Source organism: Chiloscyllium plagiosum, unplaced genomic scaffold (genome assembly GCF_037043375.1).
Source record: "Chiloscyllium plagiosum isolate Xiang-an unplaced genomic scaffold, Cpla_swu_hap1 HiC_scaffold_4, whole genome shotgun sequence".
NCBI classification, from domain to species: Eukaryota; Metazoa; Chordata; class Chondrichthyes; order Orectolobiformes; family Hemiscylliidae; genus Chiloscyllium; species Chiloscyllium plagiosum.
In genome coordinates, this window is record NW_028270142.1 from 48970682 (window position 1) to 48997310 (window position 26629).

Here is a 26629-nt window from a genome sequence, read left to right on the forward strand (position 1 = left end):
GCATGGCCTCATTAAAGGGAAATGATGTCTGACTAATTTATTAGGTTATTTTGAGGAAGTCTCAACTGGAATGGATAGAGAGGAACCAGAAGATATGTTGTGTTTGGACTTTGGAATGCCTTTGACAAGATACCTCTATAATGTTGTCATAAAATAAGCAGGATTCCTGAAGAAGGGCTTATGCCTGAAACATCGATTCTCCTGTTCCTTGGATGCTGTCTGACCTGCTGCGCTTTTCCAGCAACACATTTTCACCAGTGGGGAGAAAGCCAAGTTAGTGTTTTGAGTTCAATGGCCCTTCTTCAAAACTGTTCTGATGGAGCTGGCTTGAGAGGTTGATTGACCTACTCCTGTTCCTATTCCTTATGGTCAGCAATAAATCTAGCCAGACTGTAGGAAACTTTAAGAAATTTTATGTTGAAAAGTGGCATCGAATCTGCACTAGGTTGCATACCTCAGCAACGTAACAAGCCCCTATTGCTCATCACGACTCAGTCCAGATTTCAAACTCTAAGCCAAGACAATGAATAAATTGGTCATTCTTCTTTTTGAATGACCCTAGAGTGTACTATAACCCTAATCAACTGGAAATCATCTCTGTCCAGCATGAGCAGGATGTTCCATTTCCTAAGACACCTGTGGTTTCGAGAAATTGTTCACTTACAAGGCTATTGCATTATGGGGAAGTTTGTTGAAGCAATCGAAGTATATGTCACCTAAGATTATAGCAGTTGCTACAGAGGCAAGACTTTACTTCCGTGTGTGGATTTGGTTCTCGATGGTCAGTGGGTTATTTTGCTGGGTATTTGAGTGAAGATGTTTTATGGCATTGCTAAGGAATTTATTTGTCCAGGGTCAGTTTGTTTCATTATAGCTCAGTTAATCATGGAAACTTGTTTTCAAACACCTTGATGCTTACTTGTAACCACCAGACTTTACTGCAGGGATGTCCAAATTGCAACATGCTAATGTCCTATGTGTTTTGGAAATGTGATCTCCAGTGTTTTCTGTCTTCCTTGAAATAATCAAGTTAAATGACTTGGCCACTTTTAATTCTATAGTTCTGTTCCTGTCTTGCCACTTTTTGCTGAAAGTTCTAAAATTGAGGTGAGCTAATTAATTATTATAAATTCTTATGAAAGAATATTGTTCCTTTATTAACTTTTACTACTTTATACTCAAAGTATTCTGATTCTTCATGTCATATTCATTAAACATGGTTTTGTCCTTGCCTAATCACTTTCTGTAGAGGATTTCAAAAAGGAGTTATTTCTAATTTTGGGGTTTTGAAAGCAATGTATTTAAAAATAAATTGAAAACATTGTTGCAACCAGAGGTGACATTAATGTGCTAATAAGAGATTCCTGTTTTTCCCATTGTAAGTGAGCAATTTGTTAGCCTGACTGCAAGGTAGAAAAGTAAAGCTCATCTAATATGTGGGAAAGTCGATGCTTATCTTGTCCCTTTTTTGGTATATCGATAATGAAATAGTGATGCTTGAACATGAGGCTGTGTTGAATGCTATGTTGCATATGCAGTCAAGTTTTGGAAAATCATTTGGATTGCAGTATTGTAGAAAAGGTTAGAAGTCATATCACTTATTAGAAGTCACCTTGTTTAATTCAAGTAAACTGACATTGGACATCAGGAAATCTATTCCTATTTTAGAACTATTATGTGAATAAATGTATGGATTAAATTAAGTAAATTTTAAGAGCTGTTATTCTGTTACCTTCTTACTGTGAAAGAGAGAACTTGCATTTATTTTGGTGGGTTCAGGCATTCCTGCCTGTTTTACAGCTAGTTAATACTTCTGAATTCTGGTGATCATTGTAGAGTAGAAAAATGCAATGCCAAATTTCATCTAACGAGTCCTAGCAACAGCCACTTGATTAGCAGATGATTCCTTTGTGATGACTGAGAAATAAATATTGTCCCCTTATTTCGAATAATGGATTCTTCAACTATCAGCTGAATGTTGCCGTGGATTAATGTATTTAATATATCACCATTTGAAAGGTGGAACAGCTGTTTAATTGTATTTGGCCTTGGCCACCCAAACTTATGCTTGATCCATCTTCGGAGAGATTGAGAAGGTTTGCATTCTAGATCACAAGGAAATTGTAGAATTGTGTTTCTGGGTAATACTACTGTACAAGTAGATTTGAGGAAGCATGAGTTAACTCCATTGAAATAAAATTGACTCGGCTTAAGCAGCTGATGTCATAACTTGAGAAGTTAACTAAGGCAGATCTGAATTTATACATGCCAAGTAGCTTCCAAAGGTAAAGACATGAATGCAAGTCTGCCTTCTGAAAATAAATCTCCTTCCTTTTAAACATTATCTTAACACAATCCTTAGTTTAACTTCCATAACATTAATGCCACTGAGAAAGGGGCACATTAATCAATAGCATGTTCTTTCAAGCAAAAATGCAAAGTTCCAATAAAGTTACCAGTAATAGGCAGAGGAAAAATTAAGTTCCAATATATTTTGCAACCATTAATTACATTTGAAGTGGAGTCGCTCATTGTCAGCAAATGTGGCACCTCATTTGTAGCAACCACAAGTAGTTGGTGGCCAGACCTTGGTCACTATCTCTTGGATAATGATGTTCTGGGCATTTCATAATCCAAAACATCCTCAATATTTCACCGAAGTGTCTTGACTTAAGTGGAGTTTGAGCTGACCACTTTTAACTCCAAGGCAAAAATGGTATCACTAAACCAAAATGGCATTCAAATAATAGGGCACTTAATAAAATGCATTGTCCATCTGGTCACCGTAAATGTCAGTGGTTTCTCATGTTGAATTGATTGTTAAATTGTAATTGATTTTTTTCATTATACTAATACTTGGCAGTGTTACTTATTTCAGGGAGAATTGTTTGTATTGTAAACTGCCACTTTGTAGAATTTGTATAATGATGAAGATGAGTCATCTCGCTGATCAGGCTCCAACCGTTTTGACGGCAACGAGACTAATCTCAAAATAGAAGAGCTAGTGAACATTGCAATGCAGTATATAGGATGAGCCGTAGGAAAACTAAGTTCCTGGAATATTGATTACAATGGCATGACTGCAATAATTACTTCTCCTTAATGGGCTGTGTTTTAATACAATCAAAATTGGGTTATCTTTGCGTGAGAAGGGAGGGGCTAGAGCTTAAATTAGTATTAAATTTGTACATTTGGTGAAACATCAATAAAGTTTGATCAAGTCCAGATATTTCAGCATTGTTTTGCCACTTCGGGCATTATTTGTTTAAGTTATACGGGAATAGTGTAACATTTTAAGTACAATATACAGCCTTAGTAAGAGATCTGTCTTCCTGTCTATTTGGATTAAATGAGTGCAGCATTCATGCTGAGAGTTTTGATTGTCGACTGTTTTGTATCCTTTGTTCAGACTATTTTCTCTTATGTGCATTGAAGAAAAGTACGAGACTTAGACTTAATTACTAGAGCTTCAATGTTCCCTGATTGACATACAGTAGCTGTTAAGTGCAAAAGGATGTCACATCATTGATGAATAGGCTACCCGAGATGTGGTTAATATAGAGCACACTATGCTTGTCTTGCCTATGGAAAAATACATAATTCATCACTTTATTGTTGACTTTAAATACTGTGCTGAAATTTTACACAATAGGAAAATTGCTTTTGAAAAGTATTAAATTGCTTGCCAGTTCAGAGGGTACATTAGGAAGTCAGATTTGTTAGACCTAATACACGTTATCTGTCACAAGTCAAGGAATGTATCCTTTATTGTGAATGTCTTCTGGGTACTAGCATTCAGAAGGGGATAACTGAAGCAAAAAAAACCTACTTAACAAACATTACAATAGTAAAAATTGGAAATTCTGTTGGTCTCGGGGTCAGTTCTGTATTGTTTTGGGTTCAGACTTACTGGAAATGATCTAAGGTCTGAATACCCAATGAAAAATATATTTTTTGTAGCTCACTATCTTGCCATGGCAGAAAATATTTCACTACAGAGCAAATTGCAGAATAATAACATCTCTGGATCTATTTAGTTTGACATAATGTCCAGTTGTTTTCTGCCATTCTTTTGAAGCTTCCACATTCATGGTAACTTGAAATGAATATTTTTACAAGGACATGCCTTATGACTTGTATTGCTTTAAATTTTTTTAAATTTCCCCACGGAAAAGAACTTTCCAACTTCTTTGGTCCTTAACTGACTGCGTATGTCCTTTAAATGATGCCAGTCCGTGAAAATAGATTTGACTGGTTCTCTGAAGACTTAGAATTGTAATGTGGTCATCAGGTAAGAAGAGATATGGACACAAGCATTGAGATTGGTGCACTCAGTTACCACGTGAAAGAAGTATAGAGTTGTCAGCTTAGACTCAGTGAAGCCACTGTGTCCCAGAAAAACTACATGGTCCGATCATTCATGTTAGATAAATGTGAAGCAATCTTTATATATGGACACGCTTCTACATATTTATGTTGCTCATTATTCATCCTTTGTATAAATGATGTTACGACTCGGAGTTTGGATTGTTGAGCTTGCCAATGACACAGATTGGTCAGGTGGTTAACAGTGTGGTTTAGTATCTTTGGCCGTAAATGATGTAAATGGGATAGTTAAATGGGCAGATAAAATTTAGCGGCAAAATGTGTGAAGTGATGCACTTTTTGGAAAGAATCATTTGGCAAGAAGTGTTTAATGAATGGCACAACACAAAGTTCTGTGGACCAAAGACCTTGGAGTGTTTGTTCACAGATCTCTGAATGCAGAAGGACATGTTAGTAGGATGGTGAAAAAGCATATGACGCTCTTACCTTTATCAATTGAGGCATAGGTTACAAAAACAGGGAAGTAATGTTAGAGTTGTATAGAACTTTGAAACTGCAGTTAGAATAGAAACTTAGCGAGGTTTGAAAAGACTTGTAGGTCTGGTTGTGGTTTTGGATGTAGGTTTGCTCGCTGAGCTGAAAGGTTCATTTCCAGACATTTTGTTACCTTACTAGGTAACATCTTCAGTGGACCTCATGCGAAACAATGCTGAAAATTCCTGATTTCTATTTATATGTTGGGGTTTCTTTGAGTTGATGTCATTTCCTGTGGTGGTGATATTTCCTGTGGTGTCACTTCCTGTTCCTTTTCTCAGGAGGTGGTAGATGGAGTCTAACTCGATGTGTTTGTTGATAGAGTTCCGGTTGGAATACCGTGCTTCTAGGAATTCTTGTGCGTGTCTTTGTTTGGCTTGTCCTAGGATGGATGTGTTGTCCCAGTCGAAGTGATGTCCTTCCTCATCCGTATGTGAGGATACTAGTGAGAGAGGGTATGTCTTTTTGTGGCTAGTTGGTGTTCATGTATCCTGGTGGCTAGGTTTCTGCCTGTTTTGTCCAATGTAATAGAATAGAAACCTATTGTCACGTGTACTTTTACATGAAAAATGGTGAAAAGCTTTACAAGTTGCCCCACCTCTGTGTCTACATCAATGACAGAAGTCATACATAATAATTTTAAAAAGTAAAATTAAGACAGAGTTCATCAAAATTTCGTTGACAGCTCCTGGACTTGGGAAAAGCCTTCCTGAAGAAGGGCTAATGCCCGAAACGTCGATTCTCCTGTTCCCTAGATGCTGCCTGACCTGCTGCGCTTCTCCAGCAACACATTTCCATCTCTGATCTCCAGCATCTGCAGACCTCATTTTCTCTTCTATGAAACAATAGACCATGTTGAAGATACAGTCAGGATGAGACTGCCATGTTGGGCCGCTGGAATACTGAGCTGGAACCCCCACCTCAAGGCCATGATTCAGTGCTAAGACTGCCAATCCTGGACAAGACTGTCTGCCTGTGGGCTGATGGAAAACCTGGACCCCCCTGCCAAAGAAGAATGCCATTCTGGGACAAGACTGCCTTTCTCCTCATTCAGGCAGACTGGCCTATATGTGGACCTGGAGCCCTACTCTGCAAGTCCAGGCCAGGGGAAGTCAGCCCACAAACCTATTTCTTGCTGAGGTGGAGCCATATCCGGCTCATTCTAGCTTTGCTGCTGCTATTCTGAGGCTTCTTCATTCATCTGCCACACTCCAAGCTTTTAAAAAAAAGAGAAAAAAGAGCCAAAGTAAAAAGAAGAAATACAAGAAAAAGAAAGCTGACAGGAGCAGAAGAGTCCGAGGCTTAGTACCCCTACTCTGCTGCCAAGCGTATTGTGTGCAGTTCTGATTGCCACATTACAGGAAGGATATGATTGCACTGGAGGAGGCACAGAGGAGATTCGACAGTTCTGACTGAAAATTGTTGCAGAAACTTCAGCCATATCTCTTGCAGTCATGTGCTGAACTCCCCCATTATTGAGGATGGGGCAATTTATGGAGCTGCCTCTTCAAGTGTGTTGGTTAATTGCTCAACACTTCATGACTGGATGTGGCAGGACTGTAGAGCTTAGATCTGATCCTTTGATTCTGGGACCATTTAGCCTGTCTATCATGTGCTGCTCATGCTTTTTGGCATGCACGTAGTTCTGCTGTAAAGCTTCACCAGGTTAACACCTCATTTTATGTACATCATAGTCTCATGCACTGTTCTTTTGAACTAGATTGGTTTCCTAGCTTGATGTTAATGGTAGAGTAGGAGATTTGTCAGGCCATGAAGCTACAGATTGTGTCCAAGTATGATTCTTCTGCTAGTGCACAGAAATTCCTGGATGCTCAGTCTTCTGTTGCTTGTTCTGTTTGAAGTCTGCCCTTTTTCGCACGGTTGTGCCATACAACATGATGTAATGCATTCTCAATGGGAAGGCAGGACTTTGTCTCCACGAGGGCTATGCATTTGTCACTGATGCTGTCATGGCAGGCAGATTTGAGAATGATAGAGAAAGTGAGGATTGCTGATGCTGGAGATTAGAATCAATAATGTGTTGCTGGAAAAGCACAGCAAATCAGACAGCATCCGAGGAGCAGGAGAATCGAGAATGATGTCAAACATGGTTTTTCCCTCTTGGTTCCCTCAGTTCCAGTCCAGCAGCTATGTCCTTTTGGACTGGACCAGTTTGGTCAGTAGTGCTGCTATCAAGCCATTTCTGATGGTGAACATGGGAGACACCCATCCAGAGTACCTTCTGTCCCCTTGTCACCCTCATGTTTCCTTTACATGCTGTTCAACACGGAGAAGGACGAATGTCAGCTGAGAATAGGCAGTACATGGAAATCAGTCCATATTTGGCCTGACACCATGTGGTTTTATGGGTCCGGAGTCAGTGGTGAGGACTCCCAGGACTGCTCCCTACTAACTGGATGCCACTGTGCCACTGTCTCTTGCAATATCCTGCTGGTAGTCAGGACATAACCAGGGATGGTGATTGCAGTTTCTGGGATATAGTCACACACTCATGATTTTTTTTATATAGACATTGTCAGGCTGTTCCTTGACTATTCCACTGGATCTATTCAGGAAACTAAAAATTCAGTTTTGTTTTGCTTCTGAAGTTCCAAGTAAGCATTCTGTACCTAATCTCGAACTACTTCACCTTCCATTTTTCTGCTCCTGAAGCTGGTGAATCAGAATTAAATCCAATATTCCACTTTTTAGATTAAAATGCAAATGTTTTGCTTACAACTAGATGAGCTGATAACCCTGGGGGAAAGTGAGGACTGCAAATGCTGGAGATCACAGTAGAGAGTGTGGTGTTGGAAAAGCACAGCAGGTCAGGCAGCATCCGAGGAGCAGGAGAATCGACATTTCGGGCATAAGTACTTCATCAAGAATGAGCCTTACTCTCGAGTTGATAACCATGGCCTGTCGGTCAGCTACAGACTGTTGCCAGTATGCCGCAGTGCTACAATGATGTCGCTTTGAAACATTTTGCACCAGGTCTTCATACATATGTTTGGCAGACTCAGTATTACTGCATATACGTATGAGGAAGAAATAGGTTTTGTCATTATGTTTTTGAATTGTTCTATAATAGTTGATATTACTTGATAACAATCTCACTTTGAAATGGTTTTATACACTGCTGTTTGGTTGCACTTTAAGTGCAGTTTCCCCACATAAATCAGTTAGTTTTGCTTTCAGGTTGAGAGCGCTTTTAATTCTGGAGTCGTTCCAGAACAATTGAAGAGTTATGTATTTATTTAATATTGGCCTCTCTCTATTACACATTCAGACAGAAAAAATGTTTCCTATCTGGTACAGCATTTTGGCAGTTTCCCAAAAATCTAACTTTCAGTATGGCTGTTTTTGCAGGAGCATTTCAAGAAGCAGGAACAAAGTAGAGGCCTATAACAGGTTTGCTTTACCTACCTTAATTTGATTACATAACTTCTCTTGAGAAAAGAAAGAACAAGCACCTGAAATTTGAAGTAAAAGTAGAAAATTATGGAACTGACAGGAGTCACCATTTGAAGCAGAATTGGTTCGGTTGGTTTGACTGCAGGCTGATTTTTCTCATGTGTGAATCCAGCATTCTGTTTTTATTCAGTCCTCAGAATACATTATTAGTCTTTTTCCTTAAAACCAATTTTGAAATTTTTTTCAGACTCTATTCATTTAACAGAATGAGTGGTTGTAAGAGGAAAACAGTCATCCAGCCTGTCGTTTTAGTGCCAGCTCTCTGTAAGAATACCTCCATTTCCACTCTTCATCCATGTGGATTTTTTCTCTTTCAGATATTATATTCTTAATGACGTGACAATAATTAGATATTTTTAATATCAACTAAATTATGAAGTGATCCCTTTATGGATCAGCTTTCATTTCTTTATCTTCCCCAAGTCTCGGAAACACAATGATTACAGTGCTAAAGGAGACTTTTTATCCTGTTGTATATGCACAAGCCTGACTTTGAGACTTAAAAACCTTCAGCTAGGTCATAGCCAACCTTGAGTTTTTAAGTTTTAACACTATTTTGTAGTGTAGGAAATCATCCCCTAAAATTTTGAAATTTTTAGTTTTTTTTTAAACAACAAATACAATGTTTTCTTCCTTAGTGCTATTTTCATTTTTTTTTAAGATTAGATTCCCTACAGTGTGGAAACAGGTCATTTAGCCCAACAAGTCCACACCGACCCTCTGAAAAATAACCCATCCAGACCCATTTCCCTCTGACTAATGCATCTAACTCTACGGGCAATTTAGCATGGCCAGTTCACCTAACCTGCACATCTTTTGACTGTGTGTGAGGAAACCGGAGCACCCAGAGGAAACCCATGCAGACATGGGGAGAATGTGCAAACTCCACACAGACAGTCGCCCGAGGGTGGAATCGAACCTGGGACCCTGATGCTGTGAGGCAGCAGTACTAGTTTTTTTAAAATTCAATTTGTGACCATTTCTATGTAAAAACACCTGGTAATGTTTTTAGGCTGGGACTTTCAGAAGTCATGAATATCAGAATTTAAGGTCTATATTAGTAGGTAGATTTAGCTCTCACTTAGCTTTTGTTGATTATAGGCAGTGGGATGGGAATTGGATGAGAGTCAATTATTATAGGCAAGAATAAAAATGATAGATGGAGGTATCCAAGGCCAAAATCAAATAAGGCCTCAGTAAGCAAAATAATGGAAATAGAACAAGAATTGTTAGAAAGGTAAGCCTTAAAACTTTGTGCCTGAAATAAAGTGGCTGAATTAATTGTGTAAATAGATGGAAATGGGTATGACGGGATGATGGAGACGTTGGCAGCAAGGTGACCAGGATATTCAGCATTTAGGAAGGACAAAAAAAAAGTGAAATTGCATTGTTTAAGAGGATATAAACATAATATTGTGGAAAAATATGAGCTCAGACAATATAGAATCTGTAAATAGAATTGAGAAATACCAAATGGCAAAAAGAATTAGTGTGAATGGTAAATAAACCAACAAACTTTAGTGGTAATGTTAGGAATGGCATTAAACAGGAAATCGATGCATGTGGTGAAGGTATATCTGTAATTACGGGTGACTGTACTCTGCATATTGATAGGGTGAATCAACTTAGTCACAGTACTGTGGAGGAATATATATGGGATGGTTTTCTGAACCAGTACTTTGTGAAACCAATTCAGGAACAGGCCATTTTGGACTGGATATTGTGCAATGAGAAAGGAGTAATTGGTAATGTATTTGAGAGATCCCTTGGAGGCAAGCAACCCTAATATGATAGAATTCTTCATCAAGGTGGAGAGTGCAGTAGTGGATCTGAAACTAGGCAATGGCCAACATCCAAAGAGCAAATGGCTGAACTACAAGAATTGCTTATCTCTATCTGGCACAAGAGGGCAAAGAAGTAAGTGGCTAAAGCATAGTCTGCAAGAGAAGTTGGTGATTGTATGCTTTGTTTGCATCTAATACTATTTGCCAAGAAAGAAGTGACCAGAATGAGTATTGAGAACAGTTTCGAAGTCAGGAAAGGAGGATCTAGGAATTGATTAACAAGGGGAAAATAAGCACTTTAAATTGACTTAAAGTTTCTATAGGAATGCAAAGCAAAAAGGTTGGCGAAAACGAATCTAGTCCTTTCCAGTCAACAGGGAATTTATAGTGGGCAACAAAGAAATGACTGACAAACTAAATTCATACTTTGCTTCTGCCTTCACAAAGGAGGACAGTAGTAACATTACCAGAAATGATGGCTTTATTGAGGGGAGGAACTGAAAAGAAATTGTGCTGGAGAAGTTGACAGGATTGAAGACTAATAAATCCCCAAAGCCCGACAACCTACTTTCCAGAGTACTTAATTGGGCTTAGAAATAGTGGATGCATTGGTGGTCATCCTCTAACATTCTTTAGAGTGTGGAGCATTTCCTATGGGTGGGGGGAGGGGTGCAGGGAATACCTAATGGAACCCCACTATTTCAAAAGCGAGATAGAGAGAAAACAGAATTATAGATCAGTGAGTTTGATGTCAGTAGTGAGGAAGATGCTAATGCATTTTATAGCAGAGCACTGAGAGAACAGTGGTAGAATCAGACACAGTCAGCATGGACTTACACCAAGGAAATCATGTTTAACAGATCTACTGGAATTCTTCAACTGCTAAGGAGAGTGTAACAACTCAGCTGCCGAATCAACCGTCCCTGAAAATGGATGGCACTGGAGTGTCGGGCCCATACCCAGTGTCGCTGGCAATGCAGAGCTCATGGGGGCTATGCCACGACGGGTAGCAGGGTCGCTGCTGTGAACATGGAAACCTAGGGATTGGACCCGGGTGGAGCAGCTGCAGACCTTGGTGGTAGTAGCAAATATTCAAATGAGAATTTTGAAGGCCGAAGTGGGGAAGGGTTCCATATGAACAGCAGTTAAACGTAGGTCAGTCGGTCCTAAGAGATAGGCTAGTGCATTCTAAAGGGACGGGCGATGGCCTCCTTTGCCCTCAGCCAATTGAAAGAGAGCCTGATTCAGAGCCCTGAATCCAAAATGGCAGAGGTGAGCACCTCAGTGTGCCCAATGTAGTAATGCAGGCGATCCTGGAGAAGCCGACGGGAGCCCCAGGGAGAGTTCTCTTTTCTTTGTGAAGAGCAGGGCACCCTGGAACGGACTCAACCCGAGAGCGGCCCGTGCTTTGAAAAACATTGTCGTTCCGGCAGCGTCTGGTGAGCTCTCGCTGACCCCTGGAAATCTAGGGGCGATGGTGTAAATCTCGTGCCAGGCTGTACCCTTATCTGCAGCAGGTCTCCAAGGTGAACTTCCTTTGTCATGTTAGAGCAATGTAGGAAAGGGAAGTTGGCAAATCAGATCCGTAACTTTGGGATAAGGATTGTCTCTAAGAGTTGAGTTGTTCGGGCTGGGGTGTGAAGCGAGGCTGGGCATGTACTGCAGCTGGACGAGGTGCCACTTGGGAGGTAATGTTGCAGCTGTACAGGACATTGGTTAGGCCACGTTTGGAACATTGCATGCAATTCTGGTCTCCTTCCTATCGGAAGGATGCTGTGAAACTTGTACATTCTTTGTGAACCCTTTCAAGGATGTTGCCAGGGTTGGAGGATTTGAGCTATAGGCGAATGCTGTTTTCCCTGGAGTGTCGGAGGCTGAGGGGTGACCTTGCAGAGGTTTATAAAATCATGAAGGGCATGGAAAGGATAAATAGACAACGTTTTTGCCCTGGGTGGCGAAATCTGGAACTAGAGGGCATAGATTTAGGGTGAGAGGAGAAAGATATAAAAGAAACCTAAGGGGCAACGTTTTCACGCAGACGGATGAACGTGTGTGGAGTGGGCTGCCAGAAGAAGTGGTGGAGGCTGGTACAATTGCAACATTGAAGAGGCATTTGGATGGGTATATGAATAGGAAGGGTTTGGAGGGATATGGGCCGGGTGCTGGCATGTGGGACTAGATTGGGTTGGGATATCTGGTCGGCATGGACAAGTTGGACTGAAGGGTCTGTTTCCGTGCTGTACATCTCTATGACTAGTACAGTCAAAGAGGTGAGCCAGTGATTGGTATGGAATTTCAGAAGACTTTTGAGAAGCTCCCACAGAGAGATTACTATAGAAAAGTAAAGCAACTGGGAGTAAGGTAACATTTTAAAATGGATAGAAAATTGGTTAGCAGACAGGGAACAGTAGGAACAGGTGGGTCTTTTTCTGAATGGCAGGTAGGGACCAGTGGAGTACCACAGGGGTTGGTACTCGGACCTCAGCTATTCACAATATATGCTAATTGCTTAGATGAGGGAACGGAATGTAAGATCTCAAAATTTGCATGTGACAAAGCTGGGTGGCAGGCTGAGCTGTGAGGCATGGACAGAGATGATGCAGTGTGATTTGGACAGGCTAGATAAGTGGGCAAATGCATGCGGGGTGGGCGGTGTACAAAACAACCTATAAAATTTTAACTGGACTTCGGCAGGTTTGATAATAGGAAGGTTGTTCCCAGTGGTGGAGGAGTCTAGACAAGAGGTGATAATTTAAGGATAAGGACTGAGCTGAGAAATTTCTTCACTGAGAGTGGTGACTCTGGAATTCACAGAAAGAGGTTGAGGCTAAAACATTGTGCTATCAAGAAAGAGGTAGCAATAGTTCTTGTGGCTCAAGGGATATGAGAATGTGCAAGAATAAGGTATTGAGTTTGATGATCAGCCATAATGGTAACAAAGGCTTGGGGGGTCGAATGGCTATTCCTCTATCCAAGGCCCTAAAGGAGCCTTGCACATCCATCAAAGTTTTACCTGCACATCCACTAATATCATTTATTGTATCCGTTGCTCCCGATGCGGTCTCCTCTACATTGGGGAGACTGGGCGCCTCCTAGCAGAGCGCTTTAGGGAACATCTCCGAGACACCCGCACCAATCAACCACACCGCCCCGTGGCCCAACATTTCAACTCCTTCTCCCACTCTGCCAAGGACATGGAGGTCCTGGGCCTCCTTCACCGCCGCTCCCTCACCACCAGACGCCTGGAGGAAGAACGCCTCATCTTCCGCCTTGGAACACTTCAACGCCAGGGCATCAATGTGGACTTCAACAGCTTCCTCATTTCCCCTTCCCCCACCTCATCCTAGTTTCAAACTTCGAGCTCAGCACTGTCCCCATGACTTGTCCGACCTGCCTATCTCCTTTTCCACCTATCCACTCCACCCTCTCCTCCCTGACCTATCACCTTCATCTCCTCCTCTACTCACCCATTGTACTCTATGCTACTCTCTCCCCACCCCCTCCCTCCCCTAGCTTATCTCTCCACGCTTCAGGCTCTCTGCCTTTATTCCTGATGAAGGGCTTTTGCCCAAAACGTCGATTTCACTGCTCGTCGGATGCTGCCTGAACTGCTGTGCTCTTCCAGCACCACTGATCCAGAATCTGGTTTCCAGCATCTGCAGTCATTGTTTTTACCTCGTTGATTAATTCCTATCTTGTGTTTGAGTCAGCTGTCAGAATATGAGAAACAAATTTAGCAGTGTTAATTTGGGTCTGCTGTGTGAATGCTGACCTCAGTATTATCTAAAGAAGTCTTGAATGAAAGCAAAAAACAAAGATCAGAGGAGCTTCTGCTTCTAAGCAGGAAATAGTTGGTTCAAATGCTTCAAATTAACCTTCAAACTTTGTCCTATTTAGTATCAGTGAGGTCAAAATACCAAGCTTGTGGGTATAAAAAAGCCCTGACATAATTCTCCCCAACTATCACTTGGATGATCACCAACGGCCACATTCTCTGCAAGCCATTGACTTAGCTGTTTTCTATTGGCAAGAATGTGGTTCACTTTTTGTTTCTGGCAGTATATGATAACCCTTTTTAACTGTGTAGCATTTCCTGTATCCATCTATTTTTAAGATCTCTTATGCTTTTCTGGTTCCTTGAGGATGAAGTTTGGGATATTTTCACATGAGAATTTCTATGTAAGGTTTTTAATGAAAATGTTTCCATGTGTGTTTCGTTCATGGTAAGGAGAAGCAGACACAAGAACCCTCAGGAAATATTCCATGGAATCTACTTGGTCATTTGCCATGCACTACCGACAATTGCTGTTTCACAGCTTGAAAGAACTATTCAAATAAGAGGACAGCATGTTCTGTAAATGGGAGAACAAACTGTGACTTTTAGTGCTAAAATGTCTTGTTGAGCCCAGTTAGTTTGCAAGCATATTTTAATTAGACAAGTTGAAGCAACTTGTAAACAACTGAAAATGTTAAACACTCAAGGAAATTTACTTTTCTTGAATATGATCGCATGATACAATTATCCATAAATATGATAATCCTCTTTGAAAATAATTACGTCCTTTCACACCCATTTTCGTAAAATACTTTGTAATTTTTTGAATGTGTGCAATGTTTAGTTTCTGTCTATAGATGACTTTTCTGGCCTGGAGTTTATGACATGACTAACAACTAATTTTCATAGGTTTAAGTTTGTGAGACTTGTTTGGCTGATATTTTTAATTTATTGCAGTACTGTGGCTCTTAATAGCCATCAATAAAGTAATTAGTAACGTACATAATACTTGATTTAGGAATACTTTGCTATGTTTTTGTCTTTTTATTCTTTCCATAAAAACATAGTGTGCAAGAAGAAATAGGCCACTTGAGTCTACCATTCAGTGAGGTTGCAGCTGGTCTAATAATTCTCAGCTCTATTTTCATGCCTTTTCCCATAACCCTTTATTCCCTTAATAATTAAAAATATCTTAGCCCTGCACATACTTAACAACCAAGTGTCTGCATCCTCTGGAGTTAAAATTCCACAGATTTTCTGCTGTCAGAAGAAATTACTCCTCATCTGTCTTCAATGGGTGACCCATTTGAGATTATGCTTTTGGTCCGAGACACTACCCTTTTTCTCACTCACCCACCACCTACTACCACCTGCACATGTACAGACACAAATATGGGGAGGCAAGCTCTCAGCATCTATCTGGCAAGCTCCAACATCTTTCAAAGAGGTCTCCTCTCGTTTTTCAAACTCCAATGAATACAAATCCAGTATATTTGATTATAAAATTTCTCCATATCCAGGATCAACCTAGTAAGCCTTCAGTGAACTGCCTACAATACCAATATAGGTAGTGAGACCAAAACTTCTCTATTCTAGTTGTGGTCTAACTAGTGCCTTTTATGGTTTAGCAAGACTTTCTTATTTGTATACTACATTCCCTTTGAATAAAGGAAAGATCCATTTGCCTTCCCTATTATCTGCTAAACTTGGATGCTAGCTTCTTGTGATTTATGCCTCCAAATCAATGTACTGCAGTCTTTTGTCATTTAAATAATGCTCTTTTCCTCTCCTGTTCCTGCCATAGTGCATAGCCATATTATATTCCATGTGCCAAGTTATTGCTCGCTCACTCTTGCTGTTTCATGTCCATTTGTGGGCTCTATATCATTCTCACCACTTGCCTTCACACTTGGTTTATGGCATCTGCAAATTTGGCTCTAATACTTGCACTTCCCTCATCTGTAGTAAAACAAAAGGTTGGACATGGAATTTGGGTATTGCTGACGAGGTGAGTATTTCTTGCTCATCTCTAATTACCTAGACGGCAATTGAGAGTCAGTCTAATTGCCGTAGTCACATGTAGGCTAAACAAGATGAAGATGCTAGATTTGCTTCCCTAAACTTTGGCAATTCAGTATCTGCAGGTTGTCATCGTGAATGTACCCACCATTCATTTCAAATTTTTTCCTCTTTGTTAGATAATCTGCTATCTATGCCAATATATTACTGAATACCATGGGCTCTTATTTTATGAAGTAGTCTTACATGTAAGTAAGGTCTTCAAAAGCATACAAAATAGATGCAAGAATAAACTGTTTGGCATATCTAAACTTGCTCCACCATTTGTTGGGATCATGACTGATCCGATACTCCTCACGTCCATTTTGCTGCCCTGTCCCTGTAACCCTTGATTTCTATACTAACCACAAATCTAGCTCAGCTGTAAATATCCATGAGGACTCTACCCCCAGAGCTCTGTGACCCAAGAGTTTCAAAGACTCCCAACCCTCTGATGAAATTCCTCTTCAAAAGGTGTTACCTTTATCTAATGTCTTTTGGCAATCCAAATATATTACATCAGCTGGTTCCCCTTTATTTATCCTGCTTGTTACCACCTCAAAGAATTTTAATAAATTTGTCAGGCATGGTTTCCCCTTGTTGAAGCTATGGTGATGCTCCTTGATTATTATGTACTCCTAAATGCTCTACTATTACATGCTTCATAACAGACTGTGTAATATTTTCCTAATAATAGATGTCAAATTAACTGTTTCCTTCCCTTTTTGAATAAATGTTTTACATGAGCAATTTTCCAATTCTTCAGGGCTTATCCAGAATCTAATAATTAGAAGTAAAAAGAGCTTTACAGCATGGAAACAAACCCTTCGGTCCAACTCGTCCATGCCTACCAGATATCCGAAATATATCTTGTCCCATTTGTCAGCATTTGGCCCATATCCATCTAAACCCTTCCTATTCATATACCTATCCAAATGTCTTTTAAATGTTGTAATTGTACCAGCCCCCACCACTTCCTCGGGCAGCTTATTCCATCCATGCATCACCTTCATGGTATGAAAAGGTTGTCGCTTGAGTCCGTTCGAAATCTTTCCCCTTTCACCTTTAAACCTGTGCCCTCTAGTTTTGGATTCCCCCACCCTGGGGAAAAGACCTTGGCTGTTCACCCTATCCATGCCCCTCTTGATTTTATAAACCTCTACAAAGTCACCCCTCAGCCTCTAGCGCTCCAGGGAAAATAGGCCTAGCCTGTCCATTATTCTTGGAAGATTACTACAAGTGCATCCATTATCTGTAGGTGCTGCTTTTCATATCCTAGGGCTCATCACATCTGGTCCAGGGGATTTGCCAGTCTTCAGTCCCATTAGTTTCCCCTGTATTTTTTTTTCTGGGAATAGTTACTGTTTATTTCTTCCCCATCTCTCCCCCTTTGCCTTTGTTAATTTAGCATTTCTGGAATGCTCTTAGTGTACTCTGTTGTGAAGACTGATGCAAAGTATATACTTACCTAATCTGTCATTTCCTGGTTCTCTATTTTTGTTTCCCTCTCCTTTTATTCTCCAAGGAAGCTTTGTTCACTCTGGCATCTCTCTTCCTTTTCACGTATTTGGTAGAAAAAAAGCATTATTTTCTTTTTCTTTAACATATTTCACAAAATTTGCCAACTTAATTTTTTGAAAAGCAAAATAATTACTAAATCAAGAAGACACAGAAAATACCCACTATGAAAGTCAAATTCACTTTGGAAATATGGTTTGAAAACCTGCTGCAAAAGCTTCATTTTCTAACCAAACTCTCAAACCCATGTTGAAAACCTGATTTGTCAACTGTAGGTTGCTTCTTTGCTTGGTCAGTGAAGATGATTTACATCAAGTACTGTCTTGTCTTTAGTGCAGACGAGTGTGAATGTACTCCTTGTGATCTAAGAGTTAACATGTTAATGGTTTGATAAGAAATGTTTTCCAAAATGTTATGGTGCCTTTTACTATGATATGACACACTTTATATTCAGTATTCGTTGCTCATCAAGGAGTCAGGCAAGCACAATATAATCCTGAATATCTTCTCTGACATTGTTCTGTAATTCATTCTGATCCTGGGCAGGACATCAGCTAAGCCTAAACATTCTCTTGTTTGGCACTTAATGGGACTCTCCAATAGGAGACTAGCAGAGGTCACCGTTTCCTCCCTCCCCACTACAATTTACCTTGGGCCAACTATCCTACTTCACTTTGAACTGATCAAGCATTGATGTTGACCCTCTAGCACCGCATGGCTTCAGAACCACATTATCCAATCTGTGTGTGCCCTCTGATAAGCCCTTGTTTGAAAAAATGAAGTCGAGCTGTTTCTTTTTAAAAAAGGCCAGTGTATGGTTTTTAGCATCCTGTGTGATTTTTTTTATGCTTTGGGCATTTCATGTTTACACCTTTTTTTGACACCTTTGCTTATAATCACCTTTGGATTGAAACGAGTCTTATAGGATTTTTTAATGACTTTTAAGTATGTACAGCAAAAGTTTGACTTTTAAATTTAAAATTGTTAATGGTGTTCCTGTTTTTCAAAAATCACCATTAATGAGCAATGCCTGTTTCATTGGTAGTATATGAGAATTCATGGATAATGTATTTTATCAGTAAAAAGGAATTTATAAGTTTCCATTAATGTCAGCAGCCCTTAACTCCTAATCTGGATAGTCACTAATGAGCAAAGTTGACTGAACTACTGAAATTTGCTTTTTCTCTGTACATAATTCTGGTAAAAGGTTGAACTTCTTTTAATCTTTATATTCTGAAGTGACACATCAACTGCTGTTTTAGGTGTGTAGTAACAATTTAGATGCTTTGCTTTTTCATTTCCCTGTAGGATTATTTGAGTTATGAATAGCACATCTGAAATAAAATGATTTTATCGGAGTGATGCAGTGTCAAGATTGATAATAGCTTTGATTGATGGCAGTAATCCTTACAGAATCTGCCCAATGATTTTGTCCTCTGCTTTTCAACGCATCTATCACAACACTTAGCTTGCACACATGCCTGTTGGTGCTTAGAGCTATGTGAAAATCATACTTGAGCTGAAGCCTATCCAAGCCAGTGGTAGATATTTTCTAATCAACCTGTTGATTAGATCTTGTGACACATCCCTAGAGCAACTGAGACTCGAACTTGGGCCTCGTGGCTTAAAGGTAGGGACACTAAGATAGTGATATTGCCACATCTTCTACATGTGATACACTGCTCTATACATTTGTGAAGTGGGAAGGAATAACCTCTCACTTTTCTTATTGACTCTTTGAGGATCATGGAACTTGTCTGTACTTTAGAATTTTGCTACATTTTTATATGAACTAATTGCATCTGCCATCTTGATTTGTAGCTATTGTAGCAACTGAATTTGTAGCTATTGTGAAACACACATTGTTAAAATCATTGAAGTTACCCATTGTTTAGTGAGTCGAATCCCAGCCAGGAATTGTCACTGTGGAGCCAGGACAGTGGTTAACAGCTCCCAAAGTGTGTATTTTGAGTTGTGGAATTACTACTTTTGTCCTGTCCTTGTGGAACTGCTAAACCTTAGTGTCATGGCAAGGAGGCAACAAGTTTACAAGCAGCAACTGTGTGCCATAAGTAGTTTTAAAATAATGTGGATGAGGTTTTGGTAGTTTTATAGCCCTGGGTGTGCAATTCCATCTTGGAACTTGAGACAAAATAAACACTATATAAAAATATAGCTGTTTTATGAAGGGGAAATAAAATGTTACATGTTATCCAAGTTTTTAGTAGTGATAAGTAAATAATGTATCTGAAAAATTTTAATTTTTCAATCTTCATGGCATTGACCTAATTTGTTGATCCCTTATCATTGATGGATTGTAATGAGGGGAATTCACCATCACATTTAGGCTCTGACGTGGGCATTTCCATGGGAGATCTGTCACCTGGGTTTTGGGCATGGGTTGGAATTAATTACAAGTTGGGAAAAAAAAACTGCCTCAAAGGACCCCAAGTTCTTAATATATTAGATTACTGTTTTAGACAGTAACTTAAAGTCATTGGCCTGTGGAGATAATTTTTTATTCTTGTACACATTTACACATGCAGCGGTAAGGCACCAATGAGGAAAAGTTTTCTTTATACCATGTATTTCTCTATGACATGCCTATTCTCAGCAGATGGCAATGGGAGAAAGTCACTTTGGCTCGAACATACCTTGAAATCAGTGATCGACTTCAATTTTACTTAGTTTCAACTAATGTTTGTGCAAGAAAATGTGGACAAACGTTCCTTTGTCTGAGGGATAAGTCTTGGTGGTGGAAATTCAAATATACAAATCAAATCAAGGGATCTTTAAGTGATCCCTTTGCTAGCCTTTAGCTACTCTAGGTTGACTGCACATTCTCAAAAACAAGTACTGACAAAATATTACAATGTGAATTCTACCGTTGCATGCATTCCTTGCATCTGTTATATTGATTAAACCATACAAATAAATGCATTTCATTAAAGGTTAGTGCATATTGGACAAGTAAGCCATTTTAACTAAAATAAGAAATGACAGGAATAATTCACCAAGTAAGTGGAGAGAAAGTTAACCTTTCAGATCAATGACATTTCATCAGAAGTATGAAACATTAACTTGGTTTCTTAATTTACAAATTATGTCGGCACTACTGAGCATTTCCAGAGCGTGTTGCTTTTATTTCAGGTTTCCAGCAACAGCAGTATTTTGATTTTGTATGCCATTTTAACAATCTGTTAATCCTTTAAATGAATCAGTGTTACATTCAGTATATATTAATGGTGCTAGATTAATCTTTTTTCTATTTCTGAACACAGATATCAAGTAGAAGATGAGTCATCGAGTTTAGATGAGATGCCATTGATGATGTCAGAAGAAGGCTTTGAAAATGATGAGAGTGACTATCACACATTACCAAGAGCGAGAATTAATCAGAAGAAACGAGGACTAGGCTGGTTTGTATTCGGTGGATGGAAATTACTTTGTACAAGGTAAAGTTATTTATTAAAATCTGCAGTGCAAGTCAATAATGCCATGAGATGAGTCCATTGTGGTTTCATTGATTTAACTTGAAAATACTGTGTTTTGGTTGTCATTTTTTTTTGTGTAGCACATTGATGCATCACTATGATGCTGTAAAATAATCACATGCAGATCTTTCCAGTCCCGAGAACCCTTTTACTTTTTATCTATGCTGTTAGGGGTACTTTGAACATGTTATGACAGATCATCTGTCCTGGATTAGAATGATGGAACACATATGTTAAAATGTTAAAGTTTGGACTTGGAGCAGAGTAAATCTTTTTAATGCATGTGATTGAGGTTGGAATTATTGATTGTTAAATTCTGCTTCAGTAGTTTAAGGGCTCAGTACCTCTGGGCTAGCAAGTCCCACCTGCCCTGTGTATGTGTCATAATAAGTCCAAATAGGTTAATAGTAGTTTTAAAAATCTATTAGACAAGTGGATGAAGAAAAACAAGAATATTTAAAAAAGGGTGGGGATATGGGAAGTATGACTCCTGTTTGTATGGAAGTTAAATACCATATCAGATTGGTTGGGCTTAAGAATGTTTGTGTCATAATTTCTTGTCAAGACTGAGAATCAGAAAAAAGGAATGGATACTGACTGTAATCCCTCTGAGCCGAAAACAAGGAAGGCATGTTAGGAGGGTTGAAATTCATTTAAAGAAAAAGTGAATGACAGTGCATATGACTTGGAGACTTCGAACTTGATCCTCTTGGATTAGTGCAATCGTTTTCATATTAAACATTTGGCATTCTGAATGTTTTAACTTTGTCTTGAAAGTCAAACATCTATGTTAAAGATCTCCTGAGTTTTATACTATTTGCTTCGTAAACATTTCACTGCATTATTTGCTATAACATGTTTAATGCTTGTGTATTTTTTTTTGGAAAAAGTAGAAAAATCAAAGCACGGTACAGCACAGGAACAGGCCCTTTGACTCACCAAGACTGCATTGATACATGATGCCTTTCTAAACTAAAAACCTTTTGTCTCTGGGCTGTCCATATGCTTTTATTTCATGACTATTCATATATCTGTCAAGATACCTCTTAAATATTGTTGTATCTGCTGCCTCCACCACCTCTGGCAGTGCATTACAAGCATGTGCAACATTCTGTTTTTAAAAGCAAAACACTTGCTTCTTTCATTTCCTTTAAACGTACTCCCTTTAACCTTAAACCTATGTTCCCCAGTAATTGACATTTTTACCATGGGCTGACCATCCGTTCTATCCATGCCTATCATAATTCTGTACAGTTCTATCAGGTCGTCCCTCATCTTTCAATGTTCAAGTGAGAACAAACTAAGTTTGTCCAATCTCTTCTCAGATAATTTTCTCCAAACTAGAAAACATCCAAGTAAACTTTCTGTACCCCCTCCAAAGCCATCACATTCCCTCTGGTAGTGTGGCGACCAGAACTGGACACAATATTCCAAATGTGGACTAACTAAAATCCTTTACAATTGCAACATGAGTTGCCAATTTTTCTTCATCCACTCTTTGTCCTCACCAATGAAAGCAAGCATGACCACCTTATCCACTTGTATTGCCACTTTTTGGGAACTCTGGACCTATACACCTAGATTCCTCTGTATGTTGATGCAACAAAGAGTTCTGTCAATTACTGTGTACATCCCTTCTGCATCATAGAGTCATAGAGATGTACAGCATGGAAACAGACCCTTCGGTCCAACCCATCCATGCCGACCAGATATCCCAACCCAAACAAGTCCCATCTGCCAGCACCCGGCCCATATCCCTCCAAACCCTTCCTATTCATTTACCCATCCAAATGCCTCTTTAAATGTTGCAATTGTACCAGCCTCCGCCACATCCTCTGGCAGCTCATTCCATAAACGTACCATCCTCTGCATGAAAAAGTTGCCCCTTGGGTCTCTCTTGTATCTTTCCCCTATCGCCCTAAACCTATGCCCTCTAGTTCTGGACTCCCCAACCCCTGGGGAAAAAACCTAGTCTATTTATCCTATCTATGCCCCTCATAATTTTGTAAACCTCTATAAGGTCACCCCTCAGCCTCCGCTCCAGGGAAAACAGCCCCAGCCTGTTGAACCTCTCCCTGTAGCTCAGATCCTCCAACCCTGGCAGTAGCTTTGTAAATCTTTTCTGAACCTTTTCAAGTTTCACAACATCTTTCCGATAGGAAGGAGACCAGAAATGCACACAATATTCCAACAGTGGCCTAACCAATGTCCTGTACAGCCACAACATGACCTCCCAACTCCTATACTCAATACTCTGACCAATAAAGGAAAGCATATCAAATGCCGCCTTCACTATCCTATCTACCTGCGACTCCACTTTCAAGGAGCTATGAACCTGCACTCCAAGGTTTCTTTGTTCAGCAACACTCCCTAGGACCTTACCATTAAGTGTATAAGTCCTGCTAAGATTTGCATTCCCAAAATGCAGCACCTCGCATTTATCTGAATTAAACTCCATCTGCCACTTCTCAGCCCATTGGCCCATCTGGTCCAGATCCTGTTGTAATCTGAGGTAACCCTCTTCGCTGTCAATTACACCTCCAATTTTGGTGTCATCTGTAAACTTACTAACTGTACTTCTTATGCTCGCATCCAAATCATTTATGTAAATGACAAAAAGTAGAGGACCCAGCACCGATCCTTGTGGCACTCCACTGGTCACAGGCCTCTAGTCTGAAAAACAACCCTCCACCACCACTCTGTCTTCTACCTTTTGAGCCAGTTCTATATCCAAATGGCTAGTTCTCCCTGTATTCCATGAGATCTAACCTTGCTAATCAGCCTCCCATGGGGAACCTTGTCGAATGCCTTACTGAAGTCCATATAGATTACATCTACTGCTTTGCCCTCATCAATCATCTTTGTTACTTCATCAAAAAACTCAATCAAGTTTGTGAGACATGCTTTCCCACGCACAAAGCCATGTTGACTATCCTAAATCAGTCCTTGCCTTTCCAAATACATGTACATCCTGTCCCTCAGGATTCCCTTCAACAACTTGCCCACCACCGAGGTCAAGCTCACTGGTGTATAGTTTCCTGGCTTGTCCTTACCACCCTTCTTAAACAGTGGGACCATGTTTGCCAACCTCCAGTCTTCCGGCACCTCACCTGTGAGTATCGCTGATAGAAATATCTCAGCAAGAGGCCCAGCAGTCACTTCTCTAGCTTCCCTGATCAGGTCCTGTGGATTTATCCACTTTTATGCGTATCAAGACATCCAGCACTTCCTCCTCTGTAATCTGGACATTTTGCAAGATGTCACCATCTATTTCCCTACAGTCTATATCTTCCATATCCTTTTCCACAGTAAATACTGATGCAAAATACTCGTTTAGTATCTCCCCCATTTTCTGTGGCTCCACACTCCACCCAAGTCTCTAGCTTATCCATTATCCTGATATATCCTCCAGCAATGCTTCTCACTGTCTGTGGCTCCCCCAGTTTTTGTTGTTGCAAACTTAAGATGACCTACATTCTTGTCCAAATAATGTTACTGTTGTGTATGTGATATATTACAAATAACTGAGATCCCTGTGGAGCACCATTGGTCACGGACTTCCAATCCAACAAACATCCTTTCACCACCACCTATGACCTAAGCTAGTTCTGTATCTACTTTGCCAGCTCATCGTGGCTGTCATGTGACTTCACCTTTTGTGTCAGTCTGCCATGAGAGACCTTGTCAAAGACCTTTCCAAAGTCCATATAGACAACATCTATCGTCCTGCCTTCACTCATCATCTTTGTGACTTCCTCAAAACATCCAATCAAGATCGTGAGACATGATCTTCCCCACACAATGCCATGCTGCTAATAAGTCCATTTTCTTTTTGAATGTGAGTAAATCCTATCCCTAAGAATCTTCTCCAGTAATTTCCCTATCACTGATGTAAGGCTGATTAGCCTGTCATTTCCTGGATTAACCTTGTTACCCTTCTGAAAGAATGAATGTTGGCTACTCTCTAGTCCTCTGGGATTTTTCTTGTGAGTAAACAGGATGCAATGATTTTGTACAAGACTCCAGCAATTTCCTCATCTGCCTTCCTCAGCATTCTGGGATAAATCTCATCAGGTTCTGGGGACTGGTCTACTTTTAACGCTTTTCAAAGCCACAGCATCACTTTTTTTTTATATTGACCTGCCCTAGAATATCAATATACCTCTCCGAGACTTACCATCCAACTTGTCCTTATCCTTTGGAAGTATTGATGCAAAGTACGCATTAAGAACCTCACCCGTTTCCTCCAGTTCCATGCAAAACTTCCTTCCTTTTGTCCATGAGTGGACCTATCTTTTCCCTAGCTACCCCTTGCTTCTTGTAAATAAAAAAACTTTGGGATCTTCCATAATCCTGTTTGCCAAAGTCATTTCATGGCCCCTTTTCATCCTCCTGATTCATTGTTAGAGTTCTTTCTAGCTGTCTTTGTATTCTTCAAGGGCTCTGTCTGTCTTCAGTTTCCTTAACTTTACTTATGCCTTTATCTTTCTGACTAAGCTCTCAATTTCTCTTGTCATCCAAGGTTCCTGAATCATGCCATTGTTATCATTCATTTTCACAAGAACATGCTGGTCCTGAACGCTAATCAATTGGCCTTTAAAATATTTGCAAACACTAGATGTGTATTCACCTTTAAACATCCACCCCCAATTTACATTCCCCAACTCCTGCTAATGTTGTGGTTATCCTTCCCCTCAATTTATTACGTTGCTCTGAGGACTACTGTTATCCTTATCTGTAAGTAACTTAAAACATATAGAAATGCTCCCTCACTGAACTTCAATCCCCTAGCCAGATTCATTCCTCAATATTCGGGTATCTCGCTTGGCCCCTTCCCTCATTGGACTATTTACATATTGTTTCAAAAAAACCATCCTGGACACAAGTGACAAATTTCCCACCCCTTCCCCCTACCCTATCCAAGACCCTGACACTAAGCAAGTCCCAGTCAACATAGGGGCGTTGAAATCTCACACCACAACAGCCCTGTTGTTTTTACATTTTTCTATCATCTGTCCACATACCTGTTCTTCTAGCACCCACTGACTGTTGGGAGGCCTGTAGTGCAATCCCATCAGTGATTGCACCCTTCCTATTCCTGAGCTCTACTTATATTGTCTCACTAGATGAGCCCTCCAAGATGTTCTCCTTCAGAACAGCTGTGATATTCCCTTATCAATAACAGAACTCACCCACCTCTCTACATTCCCCTCTATCTTGCCTGAAATGTCTAAATCCCTGAACATTCAGCTGTCAGTCTTGTCCTTCTCTCAGCCAAGTCACTGTGATAGCTACAACAACATAGTTATATGTATTAGTCCAAGCTCCAAGTTCTACCCTAACTGTCATACTCCTGACATTAAAACACATACACCTCAGACCACCAATCCTGCCACGTTCAGTAATCTCTCCCAGTCAGTTCTTAAACTTAACCTCTGACCCCTTGGTCTTGTTGACCTAATGCTCTGGTTTGTTTGCCTGTGTCACATTAATTTAAGCCCTCCTAAGTGGCACTAGCAAACCTCCCTGCAGGATATTGGTGCCCTTCCTATTTAGATCCAACCTGTCTTTGTATAGGTCCCACCTGCTGAGAAGACATCCCAATGATTCACATACCTGAAGCCCTCCCTCCTCCATCGCTCTTTAGCCACGTACTTAGATTAGAT

The 26629-nt window shown here is 40.1% G+C and overlaps 1 protein-coding gene across 3 annotated transcripts in view; it reads left to right on the forward strand.

Moving 5' to 3' along the window:
• The window catches only part of atp9b (ATPase phospholipid transporting 9B), a 350258-nt gene that overhangs the window by 30002 nt on the left and 293627 nt on the right, over window positions 1-26629 (forward strand). For all 3 annotated transcript variants that reach the window (XM_043688616.2, XM_087986241.1, XM_087986240.1), the window contains exon 2: window positions 20751-20924. In XM_043688616.2, the coding sequence (XP_043544551.1) occupies window positions 20751-20924 (174 nt within the window). The remainder of the gene's footprint in view (window positions 1-20750; window positions 20925-26629) is intronic.